The sequence below is a fragment of the Penicillium maclennaniae genome, assembly GCF_028827695.1.
Source record: "Penicillium maclennaniae strain IBT 15551 chromosome Unknown utg000003l:1.0-5670915.0:1.0-5674809.0, whole genome shotgun sequence".
Taxonomy (NCBI): domain Eukaryota; kingdom Fungi; phylum Ascomycota; class Eurotiomycetes; order Eurotiales; family Aspergillaceae; genus Penicillium; species Penicillium maclennaniae.
The window spans coordinates 1,390,655-1,418,590 of NW_026623215.1; the positions used below are offsets into that span (position 1 = coordinate 1,390,655).

The window sequence follows — 27,936 nt, forward strand, 5'->3', positions numbered from 1 at the left end:
TGAGGTGCTGTGGTTTCGCATGGGAAGCAGGCCAGTGGGAAAAAAGAGTCATTTCTCCTGTCGTTTGCATGACTGGATACTGTACAGTATGGAAATTTTGATTCCTTCGATTCATCTGGTGTCTTCTTTCTGGATCTGTTTTTATTTTTCTTTTTTTTCCCCATCATTGTTTTATCGTGTCTTGTTCTGGCTACACTCTTCTCTAGCTAGAAATCGATTAAATGGGTGGATGAGGCCTCGGGCACTGGTATATAGAGGTGCACCCGATCACATGTACTCCAAGAATCAAAACCATTTCAACTCATCATTTGTCAAGCTCTCGAGTAGCTTTAAAGCTATCTTCTACTCGACATTGAGAATCTCATCTTCCCACTGTCCTTGGGCCTTCTCGTCTTTAGCTCCATCGAGATATGTACCATATTCCTCCCATAACTGAGCAACCTCGGCCCCAAACAGACTCTTCCAGAACCCAACACCAGAATCCCCTTCCTCCTCACCCACATATCCGACTCTCAAAAGACGATCATTCAACATCCCAACCGCGCCCCTACCTACTCGCACATCCTCAACCCACGCCAAAAAGTACGCCGTGTTCTGATACCCAGCATCCCACTTCTCTGCCCTCTCCTCTGCAGACTGCGGCTTCTTCCAATGCGGAGGCTCCAGTCCTGCCTTGAGACGTACAAAGTCTGCGATGCCTTCGATCAGTCCTCCTGGTGGGTGAGTGATCTTAACTTCGCGGTCATTGATGGACTCGGGCGGTGAAGTGTGCTGGTAACAGTGCACAAGCTCATGGGTGAGAACACCGACTAGCTCATGCGATGGATTAGCCATTGTCATGCAGTGATGAATATACGGGAGGGAAAGGTGGATCTCCTTGTGATCATCGTCGAGCTCGGTGCCTGTTGTATAGGCGACACCGTCTATGTCGCGGAGGTGAAGTGTTACGGAGCGAGTTGGTGGTATTGAGGGGCTGAAAGACGGTTGTTGAACTTTCTGATGGGAGGGACTATCTGAGGGTGCGTGGAGCGGAGAGCTGTAGAGGTATTTGACAATATCATGGAGGGCTTTGTCGAGTGTTGAAGCAATATCGGGGATGAGAGTGAGGAATGATGCTGTCGCAGGGTGGCGGAGTGTTTCAACATGTAGTCGCAGTTTCGGTCGAGGAATACTGGCCGCTATATTGTTTTCTGCGCATCTCTGGCCGTGTTTCTTGGTGCTTGAGCTCGAGTACTGCGGCTCGACTGGCGCGTTCGGCCGAGGGATCGCAGATGGAGATGCGGTGGGGGTGGAGTCTATTTTGAAGTCTGCCATGATCCGTGACGATTTATTCTGGTTACGAATCCCTGCAAGAGGCGTAGGATGTAGAACGTGAGGAGATAATCAAGCGCAGGACTTTGAGGATGTCGAGATCGACGGCAAGCTGAAAGTGGGGGGAGCTGTGCCCCGAGCCCGCTCCACTGCGCCTCGACCACTCCATCTATCGTCAGGTTAAATCTGTTTGCCTGTTCTGATTTCCGGACTGATTCCCACAGTCGTCAGGTTTCACTCGCTTTTGATATCAGCGGCAAATCACCGCGTTCTATAGCTGAAACATATGAGACATAAAGTTCCGAGGCAAGAAGCATCGAATGAAAGTCTTTGTCGGAAAATAGTGGGAATCAGTGCGGCTTCATATGTCACGGATCTGGGAAAAGCCGAGAATAGAGCCGTAGAGCAATTAGGGAAATAAAGACTTCTGGAAAAAGACTTGGAGCTGCACAAGAAAGGTGTCGGGTTGTGGCGGGTTTGGGAAGACCCGTGCCAATGTATCATACTGTTCTGCGGGCTTTGGTTTTGCAAGGCCAGCCGTGATTAATGGCTTGCCGTTAAGAAAACATGCCCGGCGTAATGCCAACAGGTTTTTAGAATGAAGTAGATTGGCTTAGAAAACTCTTACCGATGCGGTGAGACGGAAACTGGGTGATGCTGATGAAAGATGGCCATGTCCATTGATGCCTTGGACAACACGATGAGTACACCATCCTATCTCTGCCTCTCTTCCTCGTGCATATCATCTCATTCTACCAACACAATGCAGTTCAGACACCTGTTTCTGTTTTCAGAATTCATTTCTCTCCCTCTCTTATCGGGATTTCACCCAGGTCCATCTTGAATTATTGAGACTAGTGTGTACTGTCATTATTTTCCGGGCCTTAGGCATGGACTCAGTCCTCGAGTAATCGAGTCGGGAACATGACTTCACCAAGTGTTATAGATCTAACTAATCATTGGCGGCTAAGAAACCCCTTTGATGCGATGAACCCACTTTGCAGACAGTCCTGACACACAGTCCAAGCTCATTCAATTCAATTGAGCATCAATTGAGTTAGGAGTAGTGGAAAACATAAGGCAGGGCGAGGAGCTCGAGGCAATGAGTGAATAGACAGCGTGGCGTTTTCGCTCAGAAGTGTTTCAAATACATTGGAACGAATTGCTTTAATTAGAGAGAAAAAAAGTATGTCCAAGCATAGATTGAGTGACATTCCCAGTATCTTCTCGATCGAGCTTTAAGTAGGTTCGTGGCAATGCCGTTGATCACCGTTAAGGGGCCATTCGCTGGAAAGGAGTCGAGCATCCAGGACGAATGGAAGCCTTAGTCAATCACATGGCTGGCTGTTTCAGTTTAGTCTACATTCTTAAGGAATCTAGTGGATGAGACTATGTCCAAACCGATGTATATCTTTCTGAGCTTGCCGGAGGGGAATAGCGATATTTCAACCATTGATTGGCTCACTAACATGTCAGGATATGCACCAATGAGCCATTCAGAATAATTATGACCACACCAGCATCTGGGAAGCACGAAAGGGGGCCGAAAAAATGGAGTGCTATTCAAACGAGTCAAATTGGGTGATAAGCAATCTCCGCACTCGGTGAACGACGGAGCTCCGTCGGGCCCATATACCCCAAGCCAACTGATAACGAGGTGCTCAACCCTAGCCAATTATCGGAGATGATCTTACCTTACTTAGGAACTTGTGGATCCTACCTTCCAGATCGATACTAGCGAGGTGCAGTGCAGCTATATAAACAAACGATCTCCAGTTTATTCGAGCGGGGGTGTCGATTTCCTTGCTCGTACCAATTTTGTGGAAATCTAGGCTTCCAAGTTGAACATGGTGACTTATTCAAAGCTCTCAATCCCCATTGTGGCGGTGCTGGCGCAATGCGTCACAGCTCAATTTGTGGCCGCGCCGACCGACTTGATCACAAAGAAGGGATACGCGGATATCAACGTGCGATACAAGCAAGTGCCTCATGGGATTTGCGAGCTGGACCCCAATGTCAAAAGTTATTCCGGATACGCCGATGTTTCGGAGCATGAGCACATCTTCTGGTTAGCGACTGTTCCCAATGGCTCGAAAACGGTGGGCTAACGAGTACAGGTGGTTCTTTGAGACCAGAAATGGAAACCCCAAAGATGTACGTGGACAACCATTTCCTCAAAGGCTTCCCGAACTCACACCAATCTAGGCACCGCTTACTGTCTGGATCAACGGAGGACCAGGATCATCCTCGATGATTGGCTTGTTCCAGGAACTAGGACCTTGTGGAGTTGATTCAAATGGCGATGTGTACAACAATCCGTATGCATGGAACAATGTGAGCAATATGGTAAGAGTTACTGTCGACGGAGCTATAAAGCTGGTTTAACCTGGAGCAGATCTTTATTGACCAACCTACTACGACTGGATTTTCATACACAATTCCAATCCCGGGTTACGAAGATGAAAATGGGGATATCATCGAACTGCCCGACGAGAAATGCCCCGATTATGCTCAGGCGTATGGAACTTGCGGCACATACTCCAAGCCAGACATTGCTCTAGTCCCTAATGCTACAGCAAGAGCAGCTCCAAATATGTGGAAGACCCTGCAAGGGTTCATGGGAGCTTTCCCACAATACTCCAGAAACGGCTTCAATTTCGCGACAGAGAGTTACGGGGGCCACTATGGTCCAGTGTTCAACGGTAGAAATATTGGTGAAGCATAGATGGCAAACTCACTAATACCGGTACAGAGTACTTTGAAGAGCAAAACGCTAAGAAGATCCCTGGCGCAACCAAGATCAAGCTTGAGAATGTCCTTATCGGCAACGGTTGGTTCGACCCCCTGATCCAATATCAGGCATACTACAACTTCTCTGTATGGCCCGGTAACACATATGATTACGACCCATACAACGCCTCAGTGAAGGCTGAATGGTACAACAACCTCTACGGCGAAGGCAACTGCGTTGATCGGACGCTGGAGTGCTATGCAACCGGCCGTAACGACATTTGCGCAGCGGCCGACAATTTCTGCGCCTCTACTGTCGAAAGCATGTATGATATCTACTCGGGACGTGATGAGTACGATATGCGCGAGTTGACCCCGGATCCGTTCCCATATGAGTTCTATGTGGACTATCTCAACAGCCCCAAGGTTCAAGCTGCCATTGGTGCTTACCAAAACTTCTCGGAGTCCTCTGGAACTGTGGGTACGAGCTTTGGGAGCACAGGTGATGATGACCGTGAGTCTGGAACGATTCAGGCCGTGCAGAAATTGTTGAAAGCTGGCGTACAGGTGGTGATGTATTTTGGTGACGCGTAAGTCTTTAGCCACGAACACCTGGATTATGCTAATTGACATCACAGTGACTTCAATTGCAACTGGCTTGGTGGACAAGTCGTCGCGAAGGAAATTAACGCGCCAGGGTATGAGAAGGCAGGATTCGTCAACATCACCACTTCGGACGGTGTCGTTCACGGCCAAGTCCGACAGAGCGACTTGTACAGTTTCGTGCGCATCTACGAATCCGGACACGAGGTACCTTTCTACCAGCCCCTGGCTGCATTGGAGATGTTCGAGAGAACACTTTCGAGAAAGGACATCGCGACCGGAGAAAAGAAGATGAAGCAGCATGGCGGCTACCGCACCAAGGGACCCTTCACCAGCGACTACCGAGAGGGCAACAGTACTATTGTTTTCAAGGTTCTTGGTTCCGACGCTACTTATAACACAACCCTGAACGGACCTAATCCATAGGTTGAAGTCACGCTAGACTAACGAAGCAAGTGCAGGCGGAAATAACGCCAAAGCCTACTCTGCTCCCAGGCAGGTCAGGCTGTACATATTGTTCATCTTATCATATTCAACGATCTATATCAATGACTAGCCTATTCTTCGAGTCATCGCTTGTGTCGAGGAAAACTACTTCGATTGGTCTTTGAATTGGGACACCCTTGCTTAGACCCGAGTAAACACTACCATATTCTAGAGCTCCCAGTGTTGCAACCGTTCTGGCATGATAACAAAGTTCAATCTTTCATCCAGAAGTAAATTTTCTTCATCCCAGAGAAGTAAAGTAACTATCTCATGCCTACTGGATAACTAAGACAGCTTGGCGTATTCCAACAAACATGCGTCATTTTAGCTGTTGATGATTCGATCGATTATTAGCATTTTGAAACGCGGTCCTAGTCAAGTGACTAGCTAAGGCCTTTCGGGAATGTTTGAAGACATGTGCACTGTGCGCATACAAATGCGCGATTCTTCCCAATGCTGAAGATCATATTACTCCAATTTTGCTGACAAAGAGTTCACTGCGTCTGATTGCCCCCGCCCGATCGTGGGAATATAGATCTGCGAACACTATGGCTGTCACATGACGAGAAGATCATTCCAGAAACTTTTGGATTGTAAAGAGGCAAGTTGAGGGGAAGAAATTATCACCAAGCAATCAAGCTCTTGATTTTGCATCAGTCGATCCGGAACATTCTTACAATTCGAGTTCGAACATACACTGTTCTCGGCCAATGTATCATGCGGTTGCCCTTTGCGACGGATAAACAACAGGAAAAGTCGGGCGGGGAACATTGAAAGTCAGAAGTTGGGAGTTTGGGACAAAGCTGCCCAACCACGGTTTTCTCTCGATTTGAGTAAAAGAAAAATATTGGAGCTCTGCATCCTTGATTTATCCCATGATTTGACAGAAACAGTCAAAGACAGAATAATTGAATCCCTTCGCAGAGCAGTGGTTCGCGCTTATCCGAGCTTATCGCCCCTTGGCCGCATCTCCGACCTTCCCTCGTCTTCGTCAACATCCCACTTCGCTCGCGCATCGCTTTGCACTCCGCTACTCCGAGTCGCTCTGGTACGTTATTTGCCATCTTCTGCGCTACTTCACGTATTTGTTGTTGTTACACACCGGCCTTGACTGTCGGCGCGCCACGGTCGCATCCTCAACACCGTGCTCCGATGTTGACACTCCGCGCCTCCCTGCCTGTTTGATCGCCGAGTTTCCCCTGCCCAGTGATCTTTCATATTCGCGCGACTAATTGTTTGATGCGACAGTGATCAACCCGTGAATCTATCTTCGACCTTCTGCAACCTGTTCATATTGCGATCCCACCACACGTCATCCACTACGCCAAATTTGGCGGCGCGCCTATGACCCGCGCCTGACATACGCTGTGATATTCCCTTGCTACAATTCAAGATGGAAGCAAAGGCAGCGGATCTTCTCGCGGCCTTCAAAAACCCCAATGTCTCCATTGACTCCCGAGTGAACCACCTCACTAGCATCAAGTCCGATATCAAACAGAAAAACGTCCCCGAGGGTGCCATTCCGACATTGTTCGAGGCCATCCGACTCGCCATCACTTCTCAGCACTATTCCGTCTCTAGCGCTGGCTTTTCCACTCTTGGCCATTTCTTGAAGCGGCTTTCGATCCAAGACCAACAGCAACACATCGCCAATGCGGCGCGAGGCTTCTACCCTCTGTTGATGGAGCGTCTCGGTGACCACAAAGAACGAATCCGAGCCCAGTCCGCGTCAATATTTACCGAGCTGTGGCCGATAGCTGGCGAGGATGTGGAATACTATGTGCTGCAATGCGCTCTGGTGGGCAAAAATCCCAGAGCAAAAGAAATGAGCATGCTTTGGCTGTCCAATGTACGTCTGGTCCCTTCTATCAGTTGACATGAAATCTGACGTTGGACTATGCAGATGACAAAAAACCACGGTTTATTGTTCCGCTCGCATGTACCGTCTCTGGTTGCATGCTTAGAGGACGCCGATAGTGCCGTTCGGGATACGGCAAGATTGGTGGTGGTGGAATTATTCCGGTGCGCAGAATACGTTTCACCCGCAAGAAAACCTCCAAACTAATGCTCCTTGCTTTAGAAATGCACCTGCGAGAGCCAAATCTGACCTGCAGAAACAGCTGGTCGCGCGCGGGGTAAGAAAATCAATTTCTAACGCCATCCTCTCCGGCATTGGGCTCGGCGCCGATGAGCCTCAGACTGCCACTCGCCCTATTTCCCACGCTGAGCGTCCGATCTCAGTCATGTCCTCCCGTTCACATGCCAAAGAACTTTTAGATGATGGTTTGTTTGTCGATGCCCCGGAACTCCAATGGAAAGTTCGTCTAACGACAGCACAGAACCGGAATTTTCGAAAAGTAGGCCCATCTCGCGAATTCACCACGACCGATCAGCTCAATCTGTTGAGCCTCCTTCGAGGCCTAAGACACCGGCTGAAACCCCTATTTCTCAAAGTCCATCTCAAGAAGATGGCGTTGAGCCGCTTCTTGTCTCGTCTCCCCGGGACATTGACGATCTCGTGCGCGATATGCTTCCTTGGTTTGATGGCAAGGAGTCGGAGGACAACTGGCTAAAGCGCGAGAAGAACGTTATTCTATTCCGAAGACTCACCTGCGGTAATGCGCCTCATGATTTCTCCCAGAGCTATCTTGGTGCTACAAAAACACTCCTTGACGGATTCTTCAAGGTTGTCCATTCCTTGCGAACGACGCTTTGCAGCAATGGCTGCCTTTTGATCCAAGATATCGCCCGAGTCTGCGGGCCTAGAATCGACGGGATGGTTGAAATCATGATGCAGAACCTCATTAAACTCTGCTCATCTTTGAAAAAGATTGCTGCACAGAATGGCAATGCAGCAGTTGATGCGGTCCTAAGCAACGCAACCTACTCTATTCGTATCCTTCAACATGTCCACTGGGCTTGTCAGGACAAGAACGTGCAAGTACGCTTATTTGCTGCTGGATGGCTCCGGACTTTGATCACCCGACAAGCCCATCAAAAGAGTACCGTTGAGCACGGTGGTGGTCTGGACCTCGTCGAAAAGTCAATTAAGAAAGGCCTAGGTGATGCCAACCCCGGTGCAAGGGAAGGTTTCCGTAGCACTTTCTGGACATTCTACAGCGTTTGGCCTTCTCAGGCTAATGCCATAATGGCTGATCTTGACGCGAAATCTCGGTCTTTACTGGAAAAAGATGCGTCGAACCCGAATGGAGGTAGAAAGCCCACCACTCCTGCAAAGGGTCCTGGTGGCCCCGGTGGAGCACGTTCGGCTCTCAGAGATGTTATTGCTGCTCGCAAAAAGGCTGCTATGCCGTCCCGCCCCGAGTCTGCTCAATCGGCTTTCGACACGCTAGATCCTGCACCTAAGCCTGCGATGCGCAGTGTACCCACCGGCGCGCCGCTTTCGTCCTTGTCATCGGCACCTATGCGACCTGGCGCGAAGCCTCGACGACCCGAAATAAACCGCCCTGCAACTGCTGATCCTTATGCGTCCCGACCTGAATCTCGAGCTGGTCAAACTACCAGTAAGCCGACCAGCTCGCCAAGATCCGTGAGGTCCAAGACATCAACGCCTTCTTCAAAACCGATTAGTGCTCCTCGTCTTCGGCCCCACGAAGCTGGACAGACCGGTACCACCCGCGGCAAGCCTAAAAAGCTTGATCTGTCAAAGTCAAAGTCTCACGGCGATCTCCGTGCGGTCAGCCACTCGCGAAGCAATTCTGACGATAGCATTGCAAACCAGAATGCCCACCACGTGGATCCACCGATTGCACTGGAAGATCAAGACTCGCCAGCACATGTCGTATTGGAAAGCCCTCCACTGGCCCCATCTCAGCCACCGTCTCTTTATCACGAACAGACCGAGATTAGCCGTCAAGCCACACCGGAGCCTGAAGTGAAACCACAACCGCTCTCACCTGAAGAGGCTCGTAGTGATACTCCATCCCCACGTGCCGAAATGTCGTATGCAGGATCGCCTTTGCGCCATTCCGTTTTGAGATCTGAACCTGAGCCAGTTGCCAGGAGTCAACCCGAGGAGATGATTATATATGAAGACCCTGCTACACCTGTGGCTGCAGAGGCCCATGTACCCGAAGCCGAACCTGAGGTGCTCTCGATCACTGAAAGATCACCGCGCTGTGCCGAAGAACAACAGTCCTACGATGAGCCCATTCCGACGACACCAGCCAGGTTGGAAACCCCGGCTAAAAACCCTGGTCTGGAATTGGCTCCCACGCAAGGTATGATGGATGGTGTGAATGAATCGTCGCCCCAATCCGTTCGCAGGTCCCCTCTTCGAGGAAGCCCTTCTCCATCGAGAAACCGAGCTCCCGCCACGCCTTCTGGCAGGGACTCTGCTTCTCCGCAGCGACCTATTCCAGCGCCCATCTTCGAGTCGATAACCAATAACGAGAATGCCACTGCACAGCTGAACAAGCTCTCAACCCCACGACCTGTCACCAAACCAGGCGCCCTGGAAGAAATGCCCCTGAACGAGACAGTCTCACAAACAAGGGGCCGGTCTGCTGAATCTCCAAGCCAGAGTACAACAAGCGAGGAACCTGTTCGCCGTCGAAAGTGGGCTGAGCGGCATCGAAGCCCAAGTCCTCGATCTAAGGACCCCGCCAATGCGCAAGAGATGCTTGGAAAAGCTCTCAGCCGCATCGGCTCTAAGACAATCGATATTTCTGGATACCGCAAGCTCCAAGGGCTTTTCCAGTACCACGGCGAAGAGATCGTCACTCGCAACCAGGACTACTATGCAATGCTCGATGCTCTGCTGGGTGAATTGGAGTCGGCGCCCACCAGCCGAAAGGATCACGATGTGAAAACCCAAATCCTGGCGACTATCCGCTCCATGCTCCTCCGGACAAGTGAGCTATTTCACCGATACGACGTCCGTGCAATGGCGGCGATCATTCGCGCACGACGACACTACGAGTCGAGCTCACACTTTGTCACCTGTCTAGAGGAAGTGGCGGAGCAACTGGTCTCTCTGGTTTCAACCACTACAGTCATTGACGGTGTCCTACGGGGTCTAGACCTGGGTGAGGACTCTCACAGCGAAGGGGCCTCCCGATCGATCATCATGGGTCTCTCGATTATCCACCAGTCTCTTTTCCAGGGGCCCGCCGAGATCTCCGACGACACCTTGGTGACTGTTGGAACAGTGGTCAGCCAGCAATTAGGCCATCCCCGACCCGGAGTGCGCAAGCAGGCCACCGAGCTTTGTACACTGCTGAACCTCAAGTTCGGTCTGGACCGAGTGCAGAAGGCAACTCCAGCAGCTGGGGAGGGATCGCTCAATCTTCTCACGTATTTCATGGCTCGCCGGTCCCGATAAGTTCAGACGCGGTGATAGCTGTAAATACTTTTTGTATCCTTTTCTGGTTTCCTGTCTTTTTTTAAACCTTAACCTTTTTATTTCGATGTGATTTTGTGTTCCGTGAGTTTTCGGAAGCAAGGGTGGTTTGGCACATAATAGAAAAGTTTCTATTTTTAGTCTTTCTCTCGCCCAAGACATGCTCCGCAATCCGTAGTGTAGAACGGCGTCCGTATTCAGCTAGCTTGGCATTGGCGTCGGGTCGATTACTGGATTGGATTGCGACAAGGTGACTGGGAGCCAACGAACAACCTGGAGATATTCGAATAATATCTCCAGATGTAAATCAATGATCGCCAATGTTCCAAGGATTCCAGAAGCAGATAAACAGACGAGCTTGCGCCAGATTTGCTTCTTTGGTCGAGGATCCCCGGCATACTTGCCGTGCCCATGACTCGGCGTCCATTTACCCGAACTTCCCCCGCATCTCGTCTCGGGGCAAGATAGTATAAACTGATCTGACGTCGCTTTTCCCCACGCAGCCCCTCCCACTTCAGAGTCGGGCAAGTTGCCCCGGAGCTACATGTGGCTGCTCGGAGAGATAGAGAAATGAATTGTATTTGCGATCCGCGTTTTGCTCGCATGTACCTAGTACCCCAGGTCATCATGAAACAGGCGAAATACGCAACGCTCAGGTCTCTCTCGACATCAATGGCGGCGTAAATAACCATGCCGATGAATGCAGAGTAAGCAGAACAATCGGAGATCTGTCCGCGCTTGGCAAAAATATAAAGAAGGATCAATCATCCTCTCGAGAAATCGCAGGTACTTCCACAGCTTCCACTAAAACCAAGATGGCGACAACATTGACGGGTGGAAACCCTCACATCATTCAACTCCCCTCGACGTCCGGGCTCCCTCCTCCAGAGGCTCGGATTATTGCTCGGCAATGGCTCACAGCACTCGAGATCCAACTCGCGCGTCCCGACACATTGAGTCTTGCCAGTCTGTTCCACGCTGACTCCTGGTGGCGTGATATGCTCGCGTTAGATTGGGACATGCGCACCGCGCACTTATCCACGGAGATAGAAGAGTTGCTACGCAAGCGTCAAAGCCAAGCGCAACTCTACAATCTCCGACTACAAGAAAGGGGAAGTTCCAACCACGCTGGGAACAAGTTGTCGACGGGCTAAGCTGGGTGTCAAGCATGTTCTTCTTTGAGACAGCCTGTGGAAGGGGCTCGGGTATGCTGCGCCTGACGGAAGATCCATGCGATGGGAAGTGGAAGGCGTACGCGGTTTATACATCGCTACAGGAATTGAAAGGATTCGAGGAGCCGTTGGGACCTAGACGCCCCGCAGGCACAACCGAGTCGATGCCGGGCGGATTGGCGGGAGGGACTTGGATCGAAAGGAGGGAGCGACAGAAAGAATTCCCGGATTCGGAGCCGAGAGTCTTAGTCGTTGGAGCTGGCCAGGCTGGTCTGAACATGGGTGCTCGGTTGCAAAATATGGGTCTGTCGTGTTTGATTGTTGACAGGAATGAGCGCGTTGGGGATAATTGGCGAAATCGGTACCGGGTGAGTATCCTCCACTTTCTACACATCTACACAGTTTGCCCGAGACTAACGAGGAAATGTACACCTTTAGACTCTAGTCACCCATGACCCGGCGGAGTTCACGCATATGGCGTACCTGCCCTTCCCTTCAAACTGGCCTCAATTCACTCCCAAAGATAAACTCGGCGACTGGTTCGAGGCTTATGCCAGCATTATGGAGTTGAACGTGTGGATGAAGACGAGGATCGTGTCTGCTGAGTATAATGCTGCCACTGCTGAATGGAATGTTGCTGTAACTCGTGGCAATGGCGTCCAGCGTACCCTGCGCCCTCGTCATGTCGTCTGGTGCACAGGACATTCGGGCGAGGCGCGAGTCCCTCACTTCCCCGGACAGGACTCATTCCAGGGCACAGTATACCACGGCAGCCAACACCGAGATGCATCCGAATCCGATGTCCGTGGGAAGAAGGTGATTGTCGTGGGAACCGGAAACAGTGGACATGACATCGCCCAAAATTACTACGAGAACGGTGCAGATGTGACCATGCTTCAGCGTAACGGGACATATGTCCTCACCGCTGATAAAGGCGTCTTCATGATGCACGAGGGAATGCACGAGGATGGCGGGTACGTCTTTTAACCATGCACGAGGAAACACGACCCTTTTACTCACAGCCTTCCCATAGTCCCCCAACCGAAGAATGTGACATCGTCTCCGAGAGTCTTCCCTTTCCCGTTCAATTCGCGCTCAGCGTACACATGACGAAGCGAATCGCAGACGCCGAGAAAGAAACCCTCGATGGCCTTCGCGGAGCCGGGTTCCAACTCGATTTTGGCCCCGACGGTGCGGGTATTGCTCGCGCATACTACACTGCAGGTGGTGGCTATTACATTGACGTCGGATGTAGCCAGCTCATCATCGATGGCAAGATCAAGGTCAAGCACAGCCCCAAGGGAATTGACGGTTTCGGAGAGAGAGAGTTGCGTCTTGCAGATGGCAGTTCTTTGCCCGCAGAGATCATCGTACTGGCCACCGGCTATGACAACATGCGCACTACTGTGAGGGAGGTGCTCGGCGATAAGGTCGCTGATCGATGCGCGGACGTGTGGGATCTGGATCACGAAGGTGAGCTGCGTTCGATGTGGCGGCCCAGTGGTCACCCGGGCTTCTGGTTTTTTGGCGGGAATCTGGCACTTTGCCGGATTTACTCCAAGGTTTCTTGCAGATTAGGGCTATTGAGTCTGGTCTGTCTACTGGTGATAGACAACAGCAGAGGACTACGAAGATCTGAGAGTGTTCATAGAGCGTGGATTGTTAGACAAGAACCACATGGAATGAAACCATGCTTCATGTCGTCTAAGATCCTCCGTAGAGATATCTTCCCCGAAATTGATTGTTAAGCTCAGCTCAGGTGTAGTTCGACTTATCCATCAGCGCTGTGTTATTTTATGCCAATCGCCGGGGTTATCGGCGATAGGGCGGACGAACGCTCTGAGTGGCAGGATCTGTTACTATACCAGAACATCTCGTCCACCGCAATCCCCGGATCATCAAGGCCTTAAATATCGCTCTCATAGACCATTTTGCAACCTCCATATCCAGTATTGAAATTTCTGATGAACTTTCTGAAACAAGATATTCACGATTCAAGCTCATTTGCAAATAATGGCGCCTGCAAAACCCTGCCAACTCGTCCACTAGGGCGCACTGGGCCTCTTGTCCCTCGACTGGGGCTAGGTCTGATGGGTGCGAGTGGTACTTATGGAGCTGCTTCCTCTGAATGCAGACAGATTTGTTCTCCTAGGTGAGGCATACAAGAAAGGAGAACGCTTCTGGGATACCGGTAAGTACCCGGCAGAGTGTGACTCAAATCCAAGATGCTAACCATGTCCAAGCCGACAAGTACGGCGATTCCGAAGACCTCCTGGGCAGATGGTCTACCGCAAATCCCGAGAAGCGAAAAGACATCATACTTGCCAGCAAGTTCGGTATCCGTCCTGCTCCAGGCGCTCCCTGGGGATTCACCATCGACTCAAACCCCCGAATACTGTCGATTGGCCCTCGATGCATCTCTGAAACGCCTTGGTTTACCCTTCATCGACCTTTACTATGTTCATCGCCTTGACAAGAAAACTCCCATCGAGCTTACTATGCGGATGATGGTAGAGTTGAAGAACGCTGGCAAGATCAAGTACATCGGGCTGAGCGAATGCGGCGCTGAATCCCTGCGACGTGCACACGCCGTACATCCGATCACCGCTGTTCAGCTCGAATACAGTCTATTCTGTACCGAGATTGAGTCGCCACAGAGACGATTGCTGGAAGTTGCGCGGGAATTGGGTGTCACGATCGTGGCGTACAGCCCGCTCGGGAACGGGTTCTTGACCGGGAAGCTTCGCTCGCGCGAGGACGTCAGCAAGCCTGGTGATGCGCGTGATTCCTGCCGTGGTTGAGCGAGGACAATATTGAGAGCAACATGGCTGTTGTGGATAAGTTTACTGAGATGGCTCGGGCAAAAGGTATCACGATGCCTCAGCTGGCGCTTGCCTGGTTGCTGGCGCAGGGCGATGATATTTTCCCTATTCCGGGGTCTTCGAAAGTTCAGCGACTGGAAGAGAACTTGGACAGCATTTTTGTCTCTCTGTCAGATGGGGAGGAGAAGATTCTTCGTGAATACGCAGACGGTATTGTTGGTGATCGAGTCCAAAGTAAGATGGGGTACGCTTTTGGAGACACCCCTGCACGGGAGGAGTAGGGTGGGTGTGTTGGATCGCCCCGTGGACAATTCAGAATGGAGATAGATATCCACATATCTATTCATGATTTTCAAACCTGATGCATCCAAGAATCAAGCCATGATGTATCCACCTCTTGCGGTAGCATTTCTCGCATAGCCGAGGTCGAATCGTCCAAGGTGCGAGAACTAGAAGTTGTACCTCTCCGGAATCAACATCTCTGGGAAGACTTCTGACATCTTGACATAATCCGGATCTGGTATTTCCATTCCAAAAGATCTCTGCTTCTGCTGACGTGTGATATGCAGGATCCCAAAATATGGAATGGAGAGCTCCAGGCCATCGGTTCTACCACTATCGTTCCCCTCGCCCTTTCGAGTATGGCAAGATGACCCATCTGCTGCATCGGCCTCTATTTTGATGAAGCGTCTCAGGACCTGCGCTTGTGAAACATCGAAGCATTGCTCATCCGAAGCCCTTAAATCCTCTATGAGATTGGCCACCGTTTCAATCATGCCAAGATTATGCGGTCGTTGATGTTCGAGTACATTTGCATTTCCCAGGCAATGGCCATCTAAATGAGTCAAAAGGAGAGTGAGTGAGGCTGTGAAGCCCTTGTCATCCATGGCGCGAGAAGATGGTGACCGGTGGTAGTTGCGGAGAACAAGGTACCGGGCAATCACCTCGCGACTTGCAGATACAGCAGCAAGCTTGCTATACATGTGATCAGGTGATAATGGGTCGATACTGTGCTTATGATAATCTCCCTCGAGGTGTTCAATGATATATGGCTGGTGCAGCAGGACCAGCAGATAGAACTGATGCATTTGAACCAGCAATCTTGCAGTTTTCTCAGCTACTTCAAAATCAGAGGAAATTCTATCCAGTGAAGGAAGTAGCCACCAGGCATTTGGCATAAGCCTTGTAGCTTTCTTCAGCTGCTGATCGAGCATTTCCGTTTCTTGATAGTCTTCCTGGATGGAGCCTTCGTCGTAAACATTCCCCTTGCGTTGTTGCATGCGCATATTTCTGGCAATCATGCGGCCTGCAACTGGCACATGAACATGCTCCTATGTCTGCGCAGGCGTGATGTCTGCATAGTGCGGAATAGAAGCCTCATTATCGCTAATTACGAAAGGTAGGCCCAGCATTGGCGAGAGGAAACGGTCGCTATATATTAACTCAAACCAGACCAATTTAGCTCGACCACCAGTAGTCTCAGCGAGCTGAGGAAATCCCATCCCATGGGCAATATTTGCAGCCCGCCGTTGAATGAGCCATGCTGTGCGAGGGTCGCCAATTGTGAGGTGATAGCGCCCTTGAAGCACAACGTGTGTAGGCCGTCGATAGAGGAGATTAAGATATCCTGCGACATGACAAGCTGACAGGCTGCTGCAAAATAGCGTTGCGCAACATCATTGACAGGCTTTCTCAACTGTAACTTCAACTGTTCTGCAGACTTCGCGTCAGAGTGCTGCAAGCAGAGAGCAAGTTGAATCAATCTTCGGGCAAAGAAAATTGGATGAGCTGTGGGTAAAATCTCGGGATGACCAGGAAAAGGCTCCCCACTAGACGATTGCTGGCCCTGTGCTATTTGAAGGGGCGCTCTGAACAGCTTACTGCTCTTCAAGATCATTCGGGAGAGATCTGGATCAGGAAGAATCGAGAATAAATACCCCGTAAGAGAGCGACCCCTTGAAGTCCGCTCATGATTGACCGAGCATAGCGTGGGATACTGCACACATTGAGATTGCTCCGAAGTTGTCGATGGATCTGGCGTGTTTGTCGATTTGCGTTTTCTCTGTTGAACGAGTTGATTGAAAACAGATTTTCGACCCAGTCAATGCGCTGCTCAGCTTTCTCGTAGACATTGGTGGACTCGGAAAATTCCTGACTGACGCATACAAGCCGGTGGCTTACGCAGAAGACACAAGCGGTAGATCCAGGCCCAAAGTCGCAGCGTTTCTTGCGGTGTTTACACTCCCAGCAGCTCGAGGTGCCCTTTCGTACCTACGTCGCTTCAATACCGATTTGAGGCTATTTGAAGCATTGCCTTTACTTCTGTGCTCCATCGGGTTATCCGCGGTTCATATTGTTGGTAGAGTTCAGTCTCACGATTACCTGTAACGTGTCGCAGGAAGGCTGCCCGGAGGCCGGAGAAGTGTTATTCCTTGCACATTTGAATTGTATATCACACTATCCCATTTGGTTTATTGAACCAGGGAATCATTCAATAACAGAGTTTCTAATATTACTGAATGGGTAGTCATATCGCATTTGGGACACAATCGCCGTTCAGAATGTGGAGGGCTCTCGATGACATAGTGAGAAACGTTTCCTATACACAATGTGTTTGAATCAACAGTTCAAGTATCGAACTAGGATACCTTCACATTGGATGTATAGACTGAGGGCCTGGTAGTTATCTTTATTTTATATATTTGCCTTTGGGGGATGGCGCCCATAGACGCCGTTTCGATTCCCCCTTCGTCGCCTCGCACTGTTCAGCCTTCTACGTCGTGATATTCTGCAACTCTGACCCCTACTCATTGCGATACATGCTGCGCCCTTGCAATTTCGACTAGCTTATACGCCTGCCGTATCCCCGGATTTGTTTCATGAATAAAGGTGTAATATAGACGATCATCAAGCGCCTCAATCAACATCACCAAGAATATCACTAATCTTGTCGGCCCCGTTTATAATCAAAGAAAGCTCACCATGACAAAATAGGGCGGATTTTCTTCTGCTGTGTACATGCAGAAAATCCCGTACAATCAAGATAGCACTCTCGCACTAAGGGAAAACTCCTTTGTTATCATGGAGACTCATAATGTTCGGTCGTGGGTGCGAGCTCCCCCTTATCAAAATGTTCAATCTGAACTTCCTCATGCTTTGGATATGCAATCTTGTGCACGGTATACCACGGTCTCTGGAATAAACTATCCAACGCCTGAAGTGACCGACCCGTCGTGTCCTAGACTGGTCAGTAGATCCACCGTCACCGGAAAGGGAGAGAAAACTCACCGGCATAGCGAAGAAAACATAAATCAAGGAAAGCAAACAGATAAGTGCGAAGAACACAAAAGCTCCCCATCTCTGACAGGCGGCGAGTAGACTCGGCATGGCGCGCGAACACCCAAAATAGAATGCCCAGTGGAACCCCATCGACACGGACTATATACTAGTCCCCTTAATCTAAATATTTATACCTCCAGAGAATAATAATAATAAGAAAGAGATATAATATCCGCGGCGATAGGGAAATAGGTATTCTAATCCTATCTTTCTTTACTTTTATTAAAGTGGCTTAGGTATTCTAAATTAATTATACTTAACTATAGGATAGTTAATTTTATAGGGAGGGGTAATATATAATAGGAGAACTAATAATATAATAAGCCTATATATAGCCTTAGGCATAATTTAATATCTATAATATATAGTATATCTCTAAATACACTTAGAGATAGAGAAGTTATCTACCTAATTCATTTAGGATTCACCTAATTTCTTGTATTTATAATATAGTATTAAGATTATCCTATATAGCCATAACAGGGTATCAGTACGGCCTTATCTAGCGTCCTCTATACCAGATAGGCAGTGTGTGTGTGTGTGTGTTGTCTAGTCTGCATCGCTAGACAGCCATCGAGCCGTTCCCATTTCACTAGATTATTTATGATTTCTTTAGAGATCGCGGTATTTAACCTCCAGATAGTATATATATTATTGAGAAGCTTACGAGTAGCGAGATAGAGCTACTAATACTCGCGGCGCCTAATCTTCGTATATACGGAGAAGCTACACTATCGCCGCCGCCGATATCCTTAAGTATCGATAATTTACCTCCTAAGAGTATTTAAGACCTTAAACGGAATTATAAGAAGCTATCGAGTATAGACAGCCTTACGCTAAAGTAGGAGCGGAATCTACTATATCTCTTTAAGTATAATAAAGTTATCGCAGAGCGAGTAGCTCTTTCGAATAATATTATTAGTTAAATAACGGCCGCCCGCGCCCCTCTATTACGAAACTATAGTAAGAGATATATAAAGCTATTTAGATATAATAAGGTGCTTCGCCTAAAAAATATATAAAAATTAATTAAGGATAAGAAGGTAAAGGATACTATTCGGGAAAGAAGGCGGCTAGATAAGCTTTATACGAAAGTGTACGGCAAAACACCACCGAAACAGCCTACGTAGGAGAATAAGGCATTAATTAAGGCAGCGAGGGCTACAGAAGATACCTAGGAGCTTTTCTACCTTAATTCGTATCCAATAGGTTAATAAAAATGTGTAAATAGCATCAAATTGCACTATCGCTGCAAATTGTTCTACCGGTGCAGCGCACCCTCACCGACAGGTGGGGGGCGCTATAGGCACAGATATAGAGGGAAGCGAAGGTTTGCCGCGTGTTTGATGAGTCAGGCGAGGGAGATCTGTCCCGTTTGGGGTCGTTATATTGATTTAATATTTCCTCGTCATAGGAAGAGTTATCAATTAAAACCATAAAGTTAGGTGATTAGTCGGGAACACGTGCATCTAGGGTAAGGTCTTTGGCCGGGATAGTGATTTAAGATAATAGAGAAGGTTCAGAGGGAAGTAAAGTGTCTTTAATTTCTGGGTAAGGATAAAGTAAAGGGTTATTTACTTTAAAGTCGCCTATATAAGGTACGTTTTCGGTACCTTTTAGAGTAAGATTATCCTCACTTTCGTATTACTTTTGCCTTACTTCTTCTTCTTATTCTGATTCCTCCGGAGAAGGCGGTAGGTCGCCGAGCATTTGGTCTTCATAGTCTTTATCCTCGTTTTTATGTTCCTCGGTGTCGATAAAGGCTCTATACGGGAAGACTCAACTTACGGGCTTCTAGCGTTGAAGGTTATAAGCCAGCTGCATATCGACGCTGACAGAACTATTGAATTTACTAAAAACTTACATCATAACTATAACAGCATTTGTGTTTGGGTACATTGCAAGATAGCTAGCGACTTTTATGCCACAATGGGTTTTGTTCAAGCTACAGAAGATGAGTTATTCCCAAGACCAGGTTAATTGAATGCAAATTACACTACACAACCTATCATATCATGCGATAGATGCAGGTCCAGGAAATTGCTCTCGAATCAAGGAGAAAGCCGAAATGGTTGCATGTTTTTTTTTCTTTGTGTAGAAAAACAAGTGGTCCAGTCTCAAAGACAAGTCTCCCAGATGCAGGTTTGTCTGCTTTTGTACAGAGCGATCGGATGAGCTTATTACCATCCTTCCTTACTGGGTATAAACTCCAGCCTGAATGTCAGCCAGAAGACCTCGGCCTGTGGGTATCCATCCAAGCTGCTCCTGGGTCTTTTGGCTTGAAGTTGGATTGTCAGCACCGACAGCGTGGGCCATGAAACCATTGAAGTGAGCCTGAGCTTCTTCAAAGGATTTCGAAACGGTCGGCACACCAAGTTCTTGTCCAATGGCCTCGGCAATTTCCTTCATCGTGATACCTTGTTCGCCAACACCGTGATACTTCGCACCAGGCTCGCCCTTCTCTAGAGCCAGACGGTAAAGACGAGCGGCATCGTAACGGTGGACCGCGGCCATTTGTTCTGTCCGTCCCCGAGGTAGACAGATTCACCCTTGGCGCGCGCAATTTGAGTGATCATATAGATAAATCCATGATCTTCATCGCCGTGAACACTTGGAGATAGTCGCACTGCCAATGCACGCACACCCCGGGAAGCGAGCTTGGTGATTTCTCCTTCATTGCCCGCACGAGGGTTTGGGAAAGTCACAAGGTCCACTTGCGAATCTTCCGTGGCCAGCTCACCCTTAGCTAGCATCAAGGTTCCAGAAGTGATGACGAAAGGACGGTTAGACCCTGCGAGGGTCTCACCCATGGCCACGATGGCGTGGTATTCCACTTTGGCGTTTTCAGCGAATTTGGTGAAGTCGTGGTTGAAGGCAAGATGGATAACACCCTCTGAATCCGAGGCACCGCGCTTCAAGACTTCAACATCTTCAGTAGTCCCAATGATCGCCTCAGCTCCTTTGGCACGCAGTTCAGCTGCCTTGGATTCTGAGCGAGCAAGACCGACAACAGTGTGGCCGGCACTTAGCAGTTCCTGAACAACGGCCTGGCCAACAAAGCCAGTAGCGCCAGTGACAAAAACACGCATGTTGAATATATAATTTGATGAGATATTTCGAACGGTATCAGTTATGAAGAGCTGCCCAAGTGTAGATGATATTGCTTCCCATGGAGGTTTGGGCACAGGTATTTATGGGTCTGCTGGAAAGTTCGGAGCTTCCATCCTAACGGACATAAAAGCCTGTTATTTCCATAACTCTAGGCAGTGAAATTCTGAGACGAGTAGAAGTTCGGACATCTTCCAATTTGGATAGTGCTCGAAGTCACCAAAGTTGGATGAAGTGGCATGCAAATACGAGCGCGGGTTAGCGTGAATCCACTGGTGGCCAATCAGCGGCTCAGGTTTTACTCGGAGTTAAGACCAATGGGCCCGCCATTGCACTGCTTCATCTTTTTGCACCTCCCCTTGTCAACCAACAAGCTATCTCAAGAAATCATGAGAATTTCATCGAAGCGATCTTCATCCGAGGGACATGGAAGACGCCGCCGAGCCCACACCAAGTCACGACGGGGCTGTCGGAACTGCAAGCTCCGCCGCGTCAAAGTAAGCGCTCATCCAGAGTTTCCCTCCCTCCGCCGGGCAAGAAGCTAACGGCTTAAATTAAGTGTGACGAGGGCAGTCCGGAGTGCCAGAAATGTCAAGCGTTTGGTGTAAATTGCGATTACAGTTCGCCAAATACATCAGATCTGCAACCTACGTGGCAGGCTACACCCAGCCAATTAAACATTGAGGACGCCTGTAATCAGCTTGACTGCAGAGTGAAGCCCGTCCCTAGCATCAGAAACCCAATAATCATGATTGGAGAGGGCTATGGCTCTTTTCAACTCGATTCAGATAGTCTAGCTCGATTGGATCGATTCCAACACCGCACGGCTTTTACATTCGCAACTGGCCGAGTTCGTGAGCTCTATCAAAACGACGTAATCAGAATCGCTTTAGCAGTATGTGGTTTCCTCCATCCATGCTACGGAGCCTTTCACTAAAACAATTGTATAGCAACCATTTCTTATGCACATCATCCTTACCATTACCGCCACTCATGATCGCTTCCTGTCCATCACTCCGCAAAACGCCAAGCGATCAATAGTTGAGGCTTATCATTGGTCCAAAGGAGCTGCGTTGCTTAATCAGGAAGCTTACAAGGCCAATACTGCCCCAGGATCGTGATGCTCTTTGGGCTGCTGCGGCCTTGTTAGGAATCGCTAGTGTGACCTCTATTGAGGCATCAAATCCACGGGAGGCGTGGCCACTTAAATCATACGATCCTAACGATCTTGACTGATTTGATATGTCTCAAGGCAAACAGGCAATATGGAAAGTCACCGACCCTTTACGCCCGGATAGCATCTTTCACGCCCTGGCGCCCGAGTACCGCGCTCTCAATGATACACCCCGATTTTGTGAAATTGAAGAAATACCCAGGGAGCTTGTCCGGCTTTGTGGTTTGGATACATGCTCAATACTGTATCAGAATCCATATTATCTCGCCGTGTCAATGCTGGTCCAGTTAAGGGGTGTCCGATGCACTCAGGCCTCAATGACAAAATTTCTTAGATTTGCGAGATACATGGAGCCCGGTTTTCGAAACCTGCTGCACAAGAAAGATGCTTGTGCATTGCTAATTTTGGCGAATTGGTATGCTCCTATGCGCCAATCGTTGTGGTGGATCGCCAGAAGAGCCCAATTAGAATGCCGAGCAATTTCTTTGTACTTGGAGAAACATCACCCCAACAACAAATCTCTCCAGAAGATGCTTCCAAAGCTAGAGGCTTCGGATACTGCTACCGTCTAATATTATAATTTGAAATTGAATAAGTTAACGAAGTCCACACCATCTATAGTTTTGCCTTTCTAAACAGGAAAAAAGGAACCGGCCCACACGTGACCGGTCCCGATTTTCCCGACTGGTGGAATTCTCCGAAACGATCTATTCGCCATGAATCCTCCCAAGTGCCATTCGTGACGGGGGCCGAGACGATAGATTGCAGAAATTGGTCTTGTGGGTCACACAACACACTCAAACTGATTTGAGCAAGATGCAGCCATGAGTGAAAGAGGCTCGGAAATCGTTTTTCGGGCGGAGAACATCCCGGTCCGGTTCTTCAAAGCATGTCGGTGGTGTCGCCGGCAAAAGATGCGGTGCGATGCACGCAACCAGGTCCCATGCTTCCGTTGTCGCTCAACGGGCCGCGACTGCGTCTTGGACCCCATTGAAGATAACAGAAGACGTACTGAACGTCGGAGAAAAACTACAACGCCCGCGCGGTGAGATCTCAAGTTGGTTTTACTTCACACGGAACATGACTGATTTATTTGCATTTAGCGGCTCGACGGTGACTTCTCCACTAGATCAGCGTAGCGGATTTCATACTCCGGCTTCAAGAGACGAGGAATATTCTCCAGTTGCTGGTCAGGATACTTCTTTCGATACCTCGATTGATTCATTTCCACAGTCTTCGCTAGGGAGAGTGCGAGGGTCTCAGACTGCGGATCATCATGCACATGGTCATGATTCGCAACAGTTGAGTCCCGATGATATGATAGCGCCGGTGTCAGCGGTGCACTCCATGTCTGTCAATCTAATTGGGACGGATGAGGTGAGACGAATTTTGGATCTGTATTTCCATGAATTAAGCTGATCTGTACTTAGATTTTCATGGAACATTCAAGCAGTGGAGACCCGAGAGGAGATATTATTGTTCGAGGTATTGTCAGCGAAGAACGGGCACGAGTCATGTATGAGAGGTCTGTTACACACCTTGTTCCCTAGGTGGTAGTAGAGCTGGATACTGACATCAACCCCAGATTTACCGGCGGAAGCAAGAACTATTTACCCGTCTTTGACCCCATCCGCGATACATTCGACTCAATACGGTCGCGTTCACTATTCTGTTTCACAGTGATAATCTACCTGGCCAGCAGGGCCGTGGTGGATCTCCGCAGTGACACCCACATGCAACGTGTACTCCAAGACGAAGCGCAGAGACTCGCTGAAGACAGCTTCTTTGAACGCCCCACGAAGCTCGAAACGGTTCAGGGCATGATTTTACTCGCCGCATACTCCGAGAAAACCTGGTTCTCAACTGCACTCATTTTGCGAACAGCCTTGGATTCCGGTTTAGAAAAGTCACTTGACAAATTGCTATCTCAAGAGAATCTGCCGAGAAGCTCACTTTCTGCATCCATGTCTGACCGCCAGTTGGTATGGCAGGTGCGGACTTGGCTCATCAGTTTCACGTTGGAGCTGGATGTTGCTTCAGGCACTGGTCGCAAGTCACGCATTGGTGAAGTAGATATCATGAAGCTACGCAAGTTTCTCGATTATCCGCTTTCGCTTCCATGTGATATGCGGACTGTCTGTATCATTGAACTTCATCAACTCCGAGGTTCGATTTTTCGAGTTGCCCTTTGAGATGGTCACTTCGGCTGACGAGTTCCAGGTCACTCTCGTGTAATTCTTGATAACACGGGGACAGTCCAGGACATAGTCTCAACAGAGCTCCCTGCTATAATGACCAGGCTACAGAACTGGTGGACAACATGGGATGAGATCCACAGTAGTGAGTGCAACCCAGGTCTCAGGTCTTCCGAAATTTGTTGTAAACGAATACTTACATCGCGAAGATAATGGGTTCCATTCAGGTGCATTCCAACGCAGCAGTCTCAAGCTGATGGTTAATTACGCAAGAATTTTCGTCTTATGTGCCTCCTTGGCACGCATCCAGAAATTACAGCCTGCAAACTCTGAGTCTGAGATTACTGATCAGAATGTATTGAACCTGTGGCAATCACTCATTACGACGATCATGGATCAATTGGCATTCTTGATCGACTGGCCGTCGTACCGATGCCAGCTTCCGTGGGCTCCAACCTATCCAGCTCTAACCATTGCCTTTGTCAGTAAGTCGGGGACCTGACCGATCGCTTACCTTGAACAATTCGCTGAATCATTGTCAGCGACATTCGCACTTCGGATCGCACGTTGGCGCCCAAGCTGGATTGATCAATACTTGCTCCTGAGACAGAGCGGAAAAGATCTGCGATTTTTTGAAGCAGCCACCATACCCAGACATCCAACGCACTGTCTCGATCTTCGTCAACTATGCCCGGGCATTGATTGCCAGCCAACGTTCACAAAGCAATGACAGCACAGAGGGCCCCCACGTATCCGAGCAGGGTGATAGACAAGTTCCCTCCAACAGAGGCCCAGACAGTCCCATGCAGAATGCCCCGCCTTTGGCACCTCTCGTCGATCATCGGTACAGATCCGGCACAGCTTTCCCGAGTGATAAGGATTCAAGCATGGTCACCATGCCAGGTAGTGATGTAGCTGCGACCACCAGACCGCCTCTTCCCAGAATGCCTGACACGATGGAAGCCCCGAACTGGACCATGTCCAATTCCATTGCCGAGTCCTTCGGTCTGTTCGAGGAAGGACAGAACGATATTTTTGATTTCTTGCCAATGATGCCCTCCTTGCCATGATTGAACACTCAGTATCATATTGAACATATGCATTGATACCCACCTTGATTGAATTTATTCTGAGCCCGTAGCTAAGTAAACCTGGATGTTTGTCGATCCGCAAAGTCGGTCCTAGCTCGATGGTGGGTAGACCGCGCCACCGAATCAGCATAGGAAACAGCAGGTCATCGGGCCGCAACACAGAAGAACATCTCTGACAGTTCACATGAAATAATGTGCTAATAACAATCCTGTTCAAGGAAACATCGCTAAAATGTGGAATTGCTAGTGATCTAGGCGTCGGCTTCACCCGTCCACACATCGGGCCCTGGCCGGCGCCGGGAATGAACTGCTCTAAGAACCGGCCCCGATCCGGGACCGATCCACCCGGTCAAAACCTGTAGCATAGCGGCCACATCATTGGTACGTTGAATCTACTCAAATATAATAGCTTGCAACGCTATGCATGGGCCGGATCTAGATCATTGACACAAGTTTTCCGTAGAGTTTTTGGTCTCCACTTGACGTGGTGGACAATTCGGATATCAGTTTATATAGCTCTTGATCTCGCGCTCAAAAGGATAGATGAAAAGTAACATGGATCCAAGATCTTAATAATCTTTCTTTCGTCTACCTCCCTTTTTTGCTTTCGTCTTGGCATATAAAATGATTATGGAGTTCATGCGATCTCCGATGGCTCGCATTACCAATCTCTTTTCGTCAGGTGCAATTGAGTCCTTCAACATGATGTTCTGTCTCTGCCATGCTACAATACTAACTGTTTATAGACAAGATGAAAAGTCCCCATAAAACTGCCACTATCATAGTTCAGTCCGAAAAGCGTCATAATGAAAATGATGATTACACACTGGTTGAATTAACTCCGGAGGAAACTCTAGTCGAGTTCTCCCCGGACTCAACAGCAGACCCAAACCAGTGGATATTTGTAAGCTAGATCATGTCTACACTGAAGGCGGTAAACTAACGAACACCTTCTAGAGCAAGAAAATGTACAATGCTATCGTGGGTCTCTTAGTGGTCCTCAATAGTGGCGTGTCATCTTCCCTGCCTAGTAATGCAGTCCCCACAATCATGCAGGACTTTGGCCTGCCAGGAAATGGTCAAAAGGTCTTGCCAACCTCCATTTTCCTAATCGGGTACTGCATCGGGCCTCTGGTCTGGAGTCCTCTAAGTGAAACGGTGGGACGGCGACCGGTTCTATTCTGGAGTTTTACCATCTTCTTTCTTGGTACCTTGGGTTGTGCCCTGGCGCCCAACTGGTCATCGCTCTTAATCTTCCGTGTCATCTGCGGCACTATGGCTGCGGCACCACAGACCGTTGTTGGGGGTGTGTATGCAGACTTGTTTTCTGATTTACGTAGTCGTGGGCGTGCGATGGCCTTGTACATGTCGGTATGTGCACACGACATTTTTCATGCGGACGCAACGCTGACCCATTCCAGGCGTCAAGCTTTGGTCCCATTGTTGGCCCGATCATTTCAGGATGCTCGGTACAGTATGGCTGGCGATGGACATTCCGCATCGACATGATATTCAGCGGCCTTACTTGGCTGGGTCTGCTCTTTTATTCTGGTGAGTGCCGAGTCAGTCTAGCCCGGCGTCTTCGAGATTCTTTTTTTTTAATTTTCTCGGCCCCATAGAAACATTTGCGCCAGTCATTCTCAAGAAACAAGCTTCCAAGCTTAGGAAAGACACAGAGTGTGGCCGATATTTCGCCCCGCAGGAGTTGAAAAAGGCGGATGCCGCATTCACCTTAACCCAAACCATCACCCGGCCTTTGACCATGTTGATTTTTGAGCCCATCATCTTGTTCACAGCTATTTACATCTCTCTCGCCTGGAGTATGGTCTTCTTCTATTTCCAGGCATATCCCATCATTTTTGAGGGTATTTACGGTTTTGATGTCGCAATGACCTCTCTCACATACATCCCAGGTGAATTTACCCCGATCTAATCTTCAGAATCTATCTGAGAAAGCTAACCATTGCCAGTGGGTGTCGGCGCTGCATCATCCTGTCTTTTCGCCTTCACTTATGACACCATCTACGAAAAGGCTAAGAAACTCGGCAAACACTGGACGTCTAGTCCCGAATACCATCGACTTCCACTGTCCTGTGCAGCAGGTCCTCTTCTAGCGGGTAGTCTATTTTGGCTTGCTTGGTCGGCTAAAGCATCTGTTCACTGGGCGGTGCCCGTCATGTCGGGCATGGTCTTCGGAATGGGATACCAAACCACCTTTATATCACTACTTACCTATGTCACCGACGCATACCGTATATATTCTGCCAGTGCTCTGGCTGCGTCCGTCATCTTGCGGAGTATTGCTGGAGCGCTGTTCCCTCTCGCTGCGGATCCACTTTATGCGAAACTCGGGGTGTCGTGGGCGACCTCAGTCCTTGGATTCGCCGCTTTGGCTTGTATGCCGATTCCTTTTGCCCTTCTCTATTTTGGTCCGTGGATTCGTAAGAGAAGTCCGTTCTGCCAGCGGCTATTGGAAGAAGATATGTCGAAGGCTGGGAGTGGAACGCGGACGCCTGAAGAGGCGTGATGAGGATCGAGGCCAT

The 27,936-nt window shown here is 49.1% G+C and overlaps 11 protein-coding genes across 11 annotated transcripts; 8 read left to right on the forward strand and 3 right to left on the reverse strand.

Moving 5' to 3' along the window:
- Nucleotides 1–342: 342 nt before the first annotated feature.
- Nucleotides 343–1,314, reverse strand: N7477_002632 (basic secretory family protein; the record flags this gene model as incomplete). The annotated part of the gene is made up of 1 exon (XM_056964295.1): nucleotides 343–1,314. One exon carries the CDS (start codon nucleotides 1,312–1,314, stop codon nucleotides 343–345), a length of 972 nt encoding a protein of 323 aa, XP_056824248.1.
- Nucleotides 1,315–3,158: 1,844 nt separating this feature from the next.
- Nucleotides 3,159–5,070, forward strand: N7477_002633 (Peptidase S10 serine carboxypeptidase; the record flags this gene model as incomplete). The annotated part of the gene is made up of 6 exons (XM_056964296.1): nucleotides 3,159–3,379; nucleotides 3,429–3,465; nucleotides 3,517–3,657; nucleotides 3,707–4,013; nucleotides 4,064–4,631; nucleotides 4,680–5,070. 6 exons carry the CDS (start codon nucleotides 3,159–3,161, stop codon nucleotides 5,068–5,070), a joined length of 1,665 nt encoding a protein of 554 aa, XP_056824249.1.
- A 1,453-nt stretch (nucleotides 5,071–6,523) lies between these two features.
- Nucleotides 6,524–10,474, forward strand: N7477_002634 (uncharacterized protein; the record flags this gene model as incomplete). Its single annotated transcript, XM_056964297.1, has 4 exons — nucleotides 6,524–6,979; nucleotides 7,034–7,152; nucleotides 7,211–7,413; nucleotides 7,470–10,474. 4 exons carry the CDS (start codon nucleotides 6,524–6,526, stop codon nucleotides 10,472–10,474), a joined length of 3,783 nt encoding a protein of 1,260 aa, XP_056824250.1.
- An 833-nt stretch (nucleotides 10,475–11,307) lies between these two features.
- On the forward strand, nucleotides 11,308–11,646 carry N7477_002635 (uncharacterized protein; the record flags this gene model as incomplete). The annotated part of the gene is made up of 1 exon (XM_056964298.1): nucleotides 11,308–11,646. The coding sequence occupies one exon, from the start codon at nucleotides 11,308–11,310 to the stop codon at nucleotides 11,644–11,646; it is 339 nt and encodes a 112-aa protein (XP_056824251.1).
- Nucleotides 11,647–11,660: 14 nt separating this feature from the next.
- On the forward strand, nucleotides 11,661–13,303 carry N7477_002636 (flavin-containing monooxygenase; the record flags this gene model as incomplete). The annotated part of the gene is made up of 4 exons (XM_056964299.1): nucleotides 11,661–12,032; nucleotides 12,103–12,638; nucleotides 12,698–13,183; nucleotides 13,243–13,303. The coding sequence occupies 4 exons, from the start codon at nucleotides 11,661–11,663 to the stop codon at nucleotides 13,301–13,303; spliced, it is 1,455 nt and encodes a 484-aa protein (XP_056824252.1).
- A 595-nt stretch (nucleotides 13,304–13,898) lies between these two features.
- N7477_002637 (Aldo/keto reductase) lies at nucleotides 13,899–14,465 on the forward strand (the record flags this gene model as incomplete). The annotated part of the gene is made up of 1 exon (XM_056964300.1): nucleotides 13,899–14,465. One exon carries the CDS (start codon nucleotides 13,899–13,901, stop codon nucleotides 14,463–14,465), a length of 567 nt encoding a protein of 188 aa, XP_056824253.1.
- A 23-nt stretch (nucleotides 14,466–14,488) lies between these two features.
- On the forward strand, nucleotides 14,489–14,767 carry N7477_002638 (Aldo/keto reductase; the record flags this gene model as incomplete). Its single annotated transcript, XM_056964301.1, has 1 exon — nucleotides 14,489–14,767. The coding sequence occupies one exon, from the start codon at nucleotides 14,489–14,491 to the stop codon at nucleotides 14,765–14,767; it is 279 nt and encodes a 92-aa protein (XP_056824254.1).
- Nucleotides 14,768–14,935: 168 nt separating this feature from the next.
- Nucleotides 14,936–15,772, reverse strand: N7477_002639 (uncharacterized protein; the record flags this gene model as incomplete). Its single annotated transcript, XM_056964302.1, has 1 exon — nucleotides 14,936–15,772. The coding sequence occupies one exon, from the start codon at nucleotides 15,770–15,772 to the stop codon at nucleotides 14,936–14,938; it is 837 nt and encodes a 278-aa protein (XP_056824255.1).
- Nucleotides 15,773–20,018: 4,246 nt separating this feature from the next.
- N7477_002640 (SDR family oxidoreductase) lies at nucleotides 20,019–20,914 on the reverse strand (the record flags this gene model as incomplete). Its single annotated transcript, XM_056964303.1, has 2 exons — nucleotides 20,019–20,344; nucleotides 20,374–20,914. The coding sequence occupies 2 exons, from the start codon at nucleotides 20,912–20,914 to the stop codon at nucleotides 20,019–20,021; spliced, it is 867 nt and encodes a 288-aa protein (XP_056824256.1).
- A 336-nt stretch (nucleotides 20,915–21,250) lies between these two features.
- Nucleotides 21,251–22,169, forward strand: N7477_002641 (Zn(II)2Cys6 transcription factor domain-containing protein; the record flags this gene model as incomplete). Its single annotated transcript, XM_056964304.1, has 3 exons — nucleotides 21,251–21,430; nucleotides 21,493–21,828; nucleotides 21,975–22,169. The coding sequence occupies 3 exons, from the start codon at nucleotides 21,251–21,253 to the stop codon at nucleotides 22,167–22,169; spliced, it is 711 nt and encodes a 236-aa protein (XP_056824257.1).
- A 762-nt stretch (nucleotides 22,170–22,931) lies between these two features.
- On the forward strand, nucleotides 22,932–27,920 carry N7477_002642 (MFS multidrug transporter; the record flags this gene model as incomplete). The annotated part of the gene is made up of 12 exons (XM_056964305.1): nucleotides 22,932–23,152; nucleotides 23,211–23,484; nucleotides 23,538–23,632; nucleotides 23,693–24,273; nucleotides 24,328–24,447; nucleotides 24,512–24,787; nucleotides 24,915–25,307; nucleotides 26,140–26,297; nucleotides 26,351–26,764; nucleotides 26,815–26,944; nucleotides 27,013–27,306; nucleotides 27,364–27,920. The coding sequence occupies 12 exons, from the start codon at nucleotides 22,932–22,934 to the stop codon at nucleotides 27,918–27,920; spliced, it is 3,513 nt and encodes a 1,170-aa protein (XP_056824258.1).
- Between the last annotated feature and the right edge of the window lie 16 nt (nucleotides 27,921–27,936).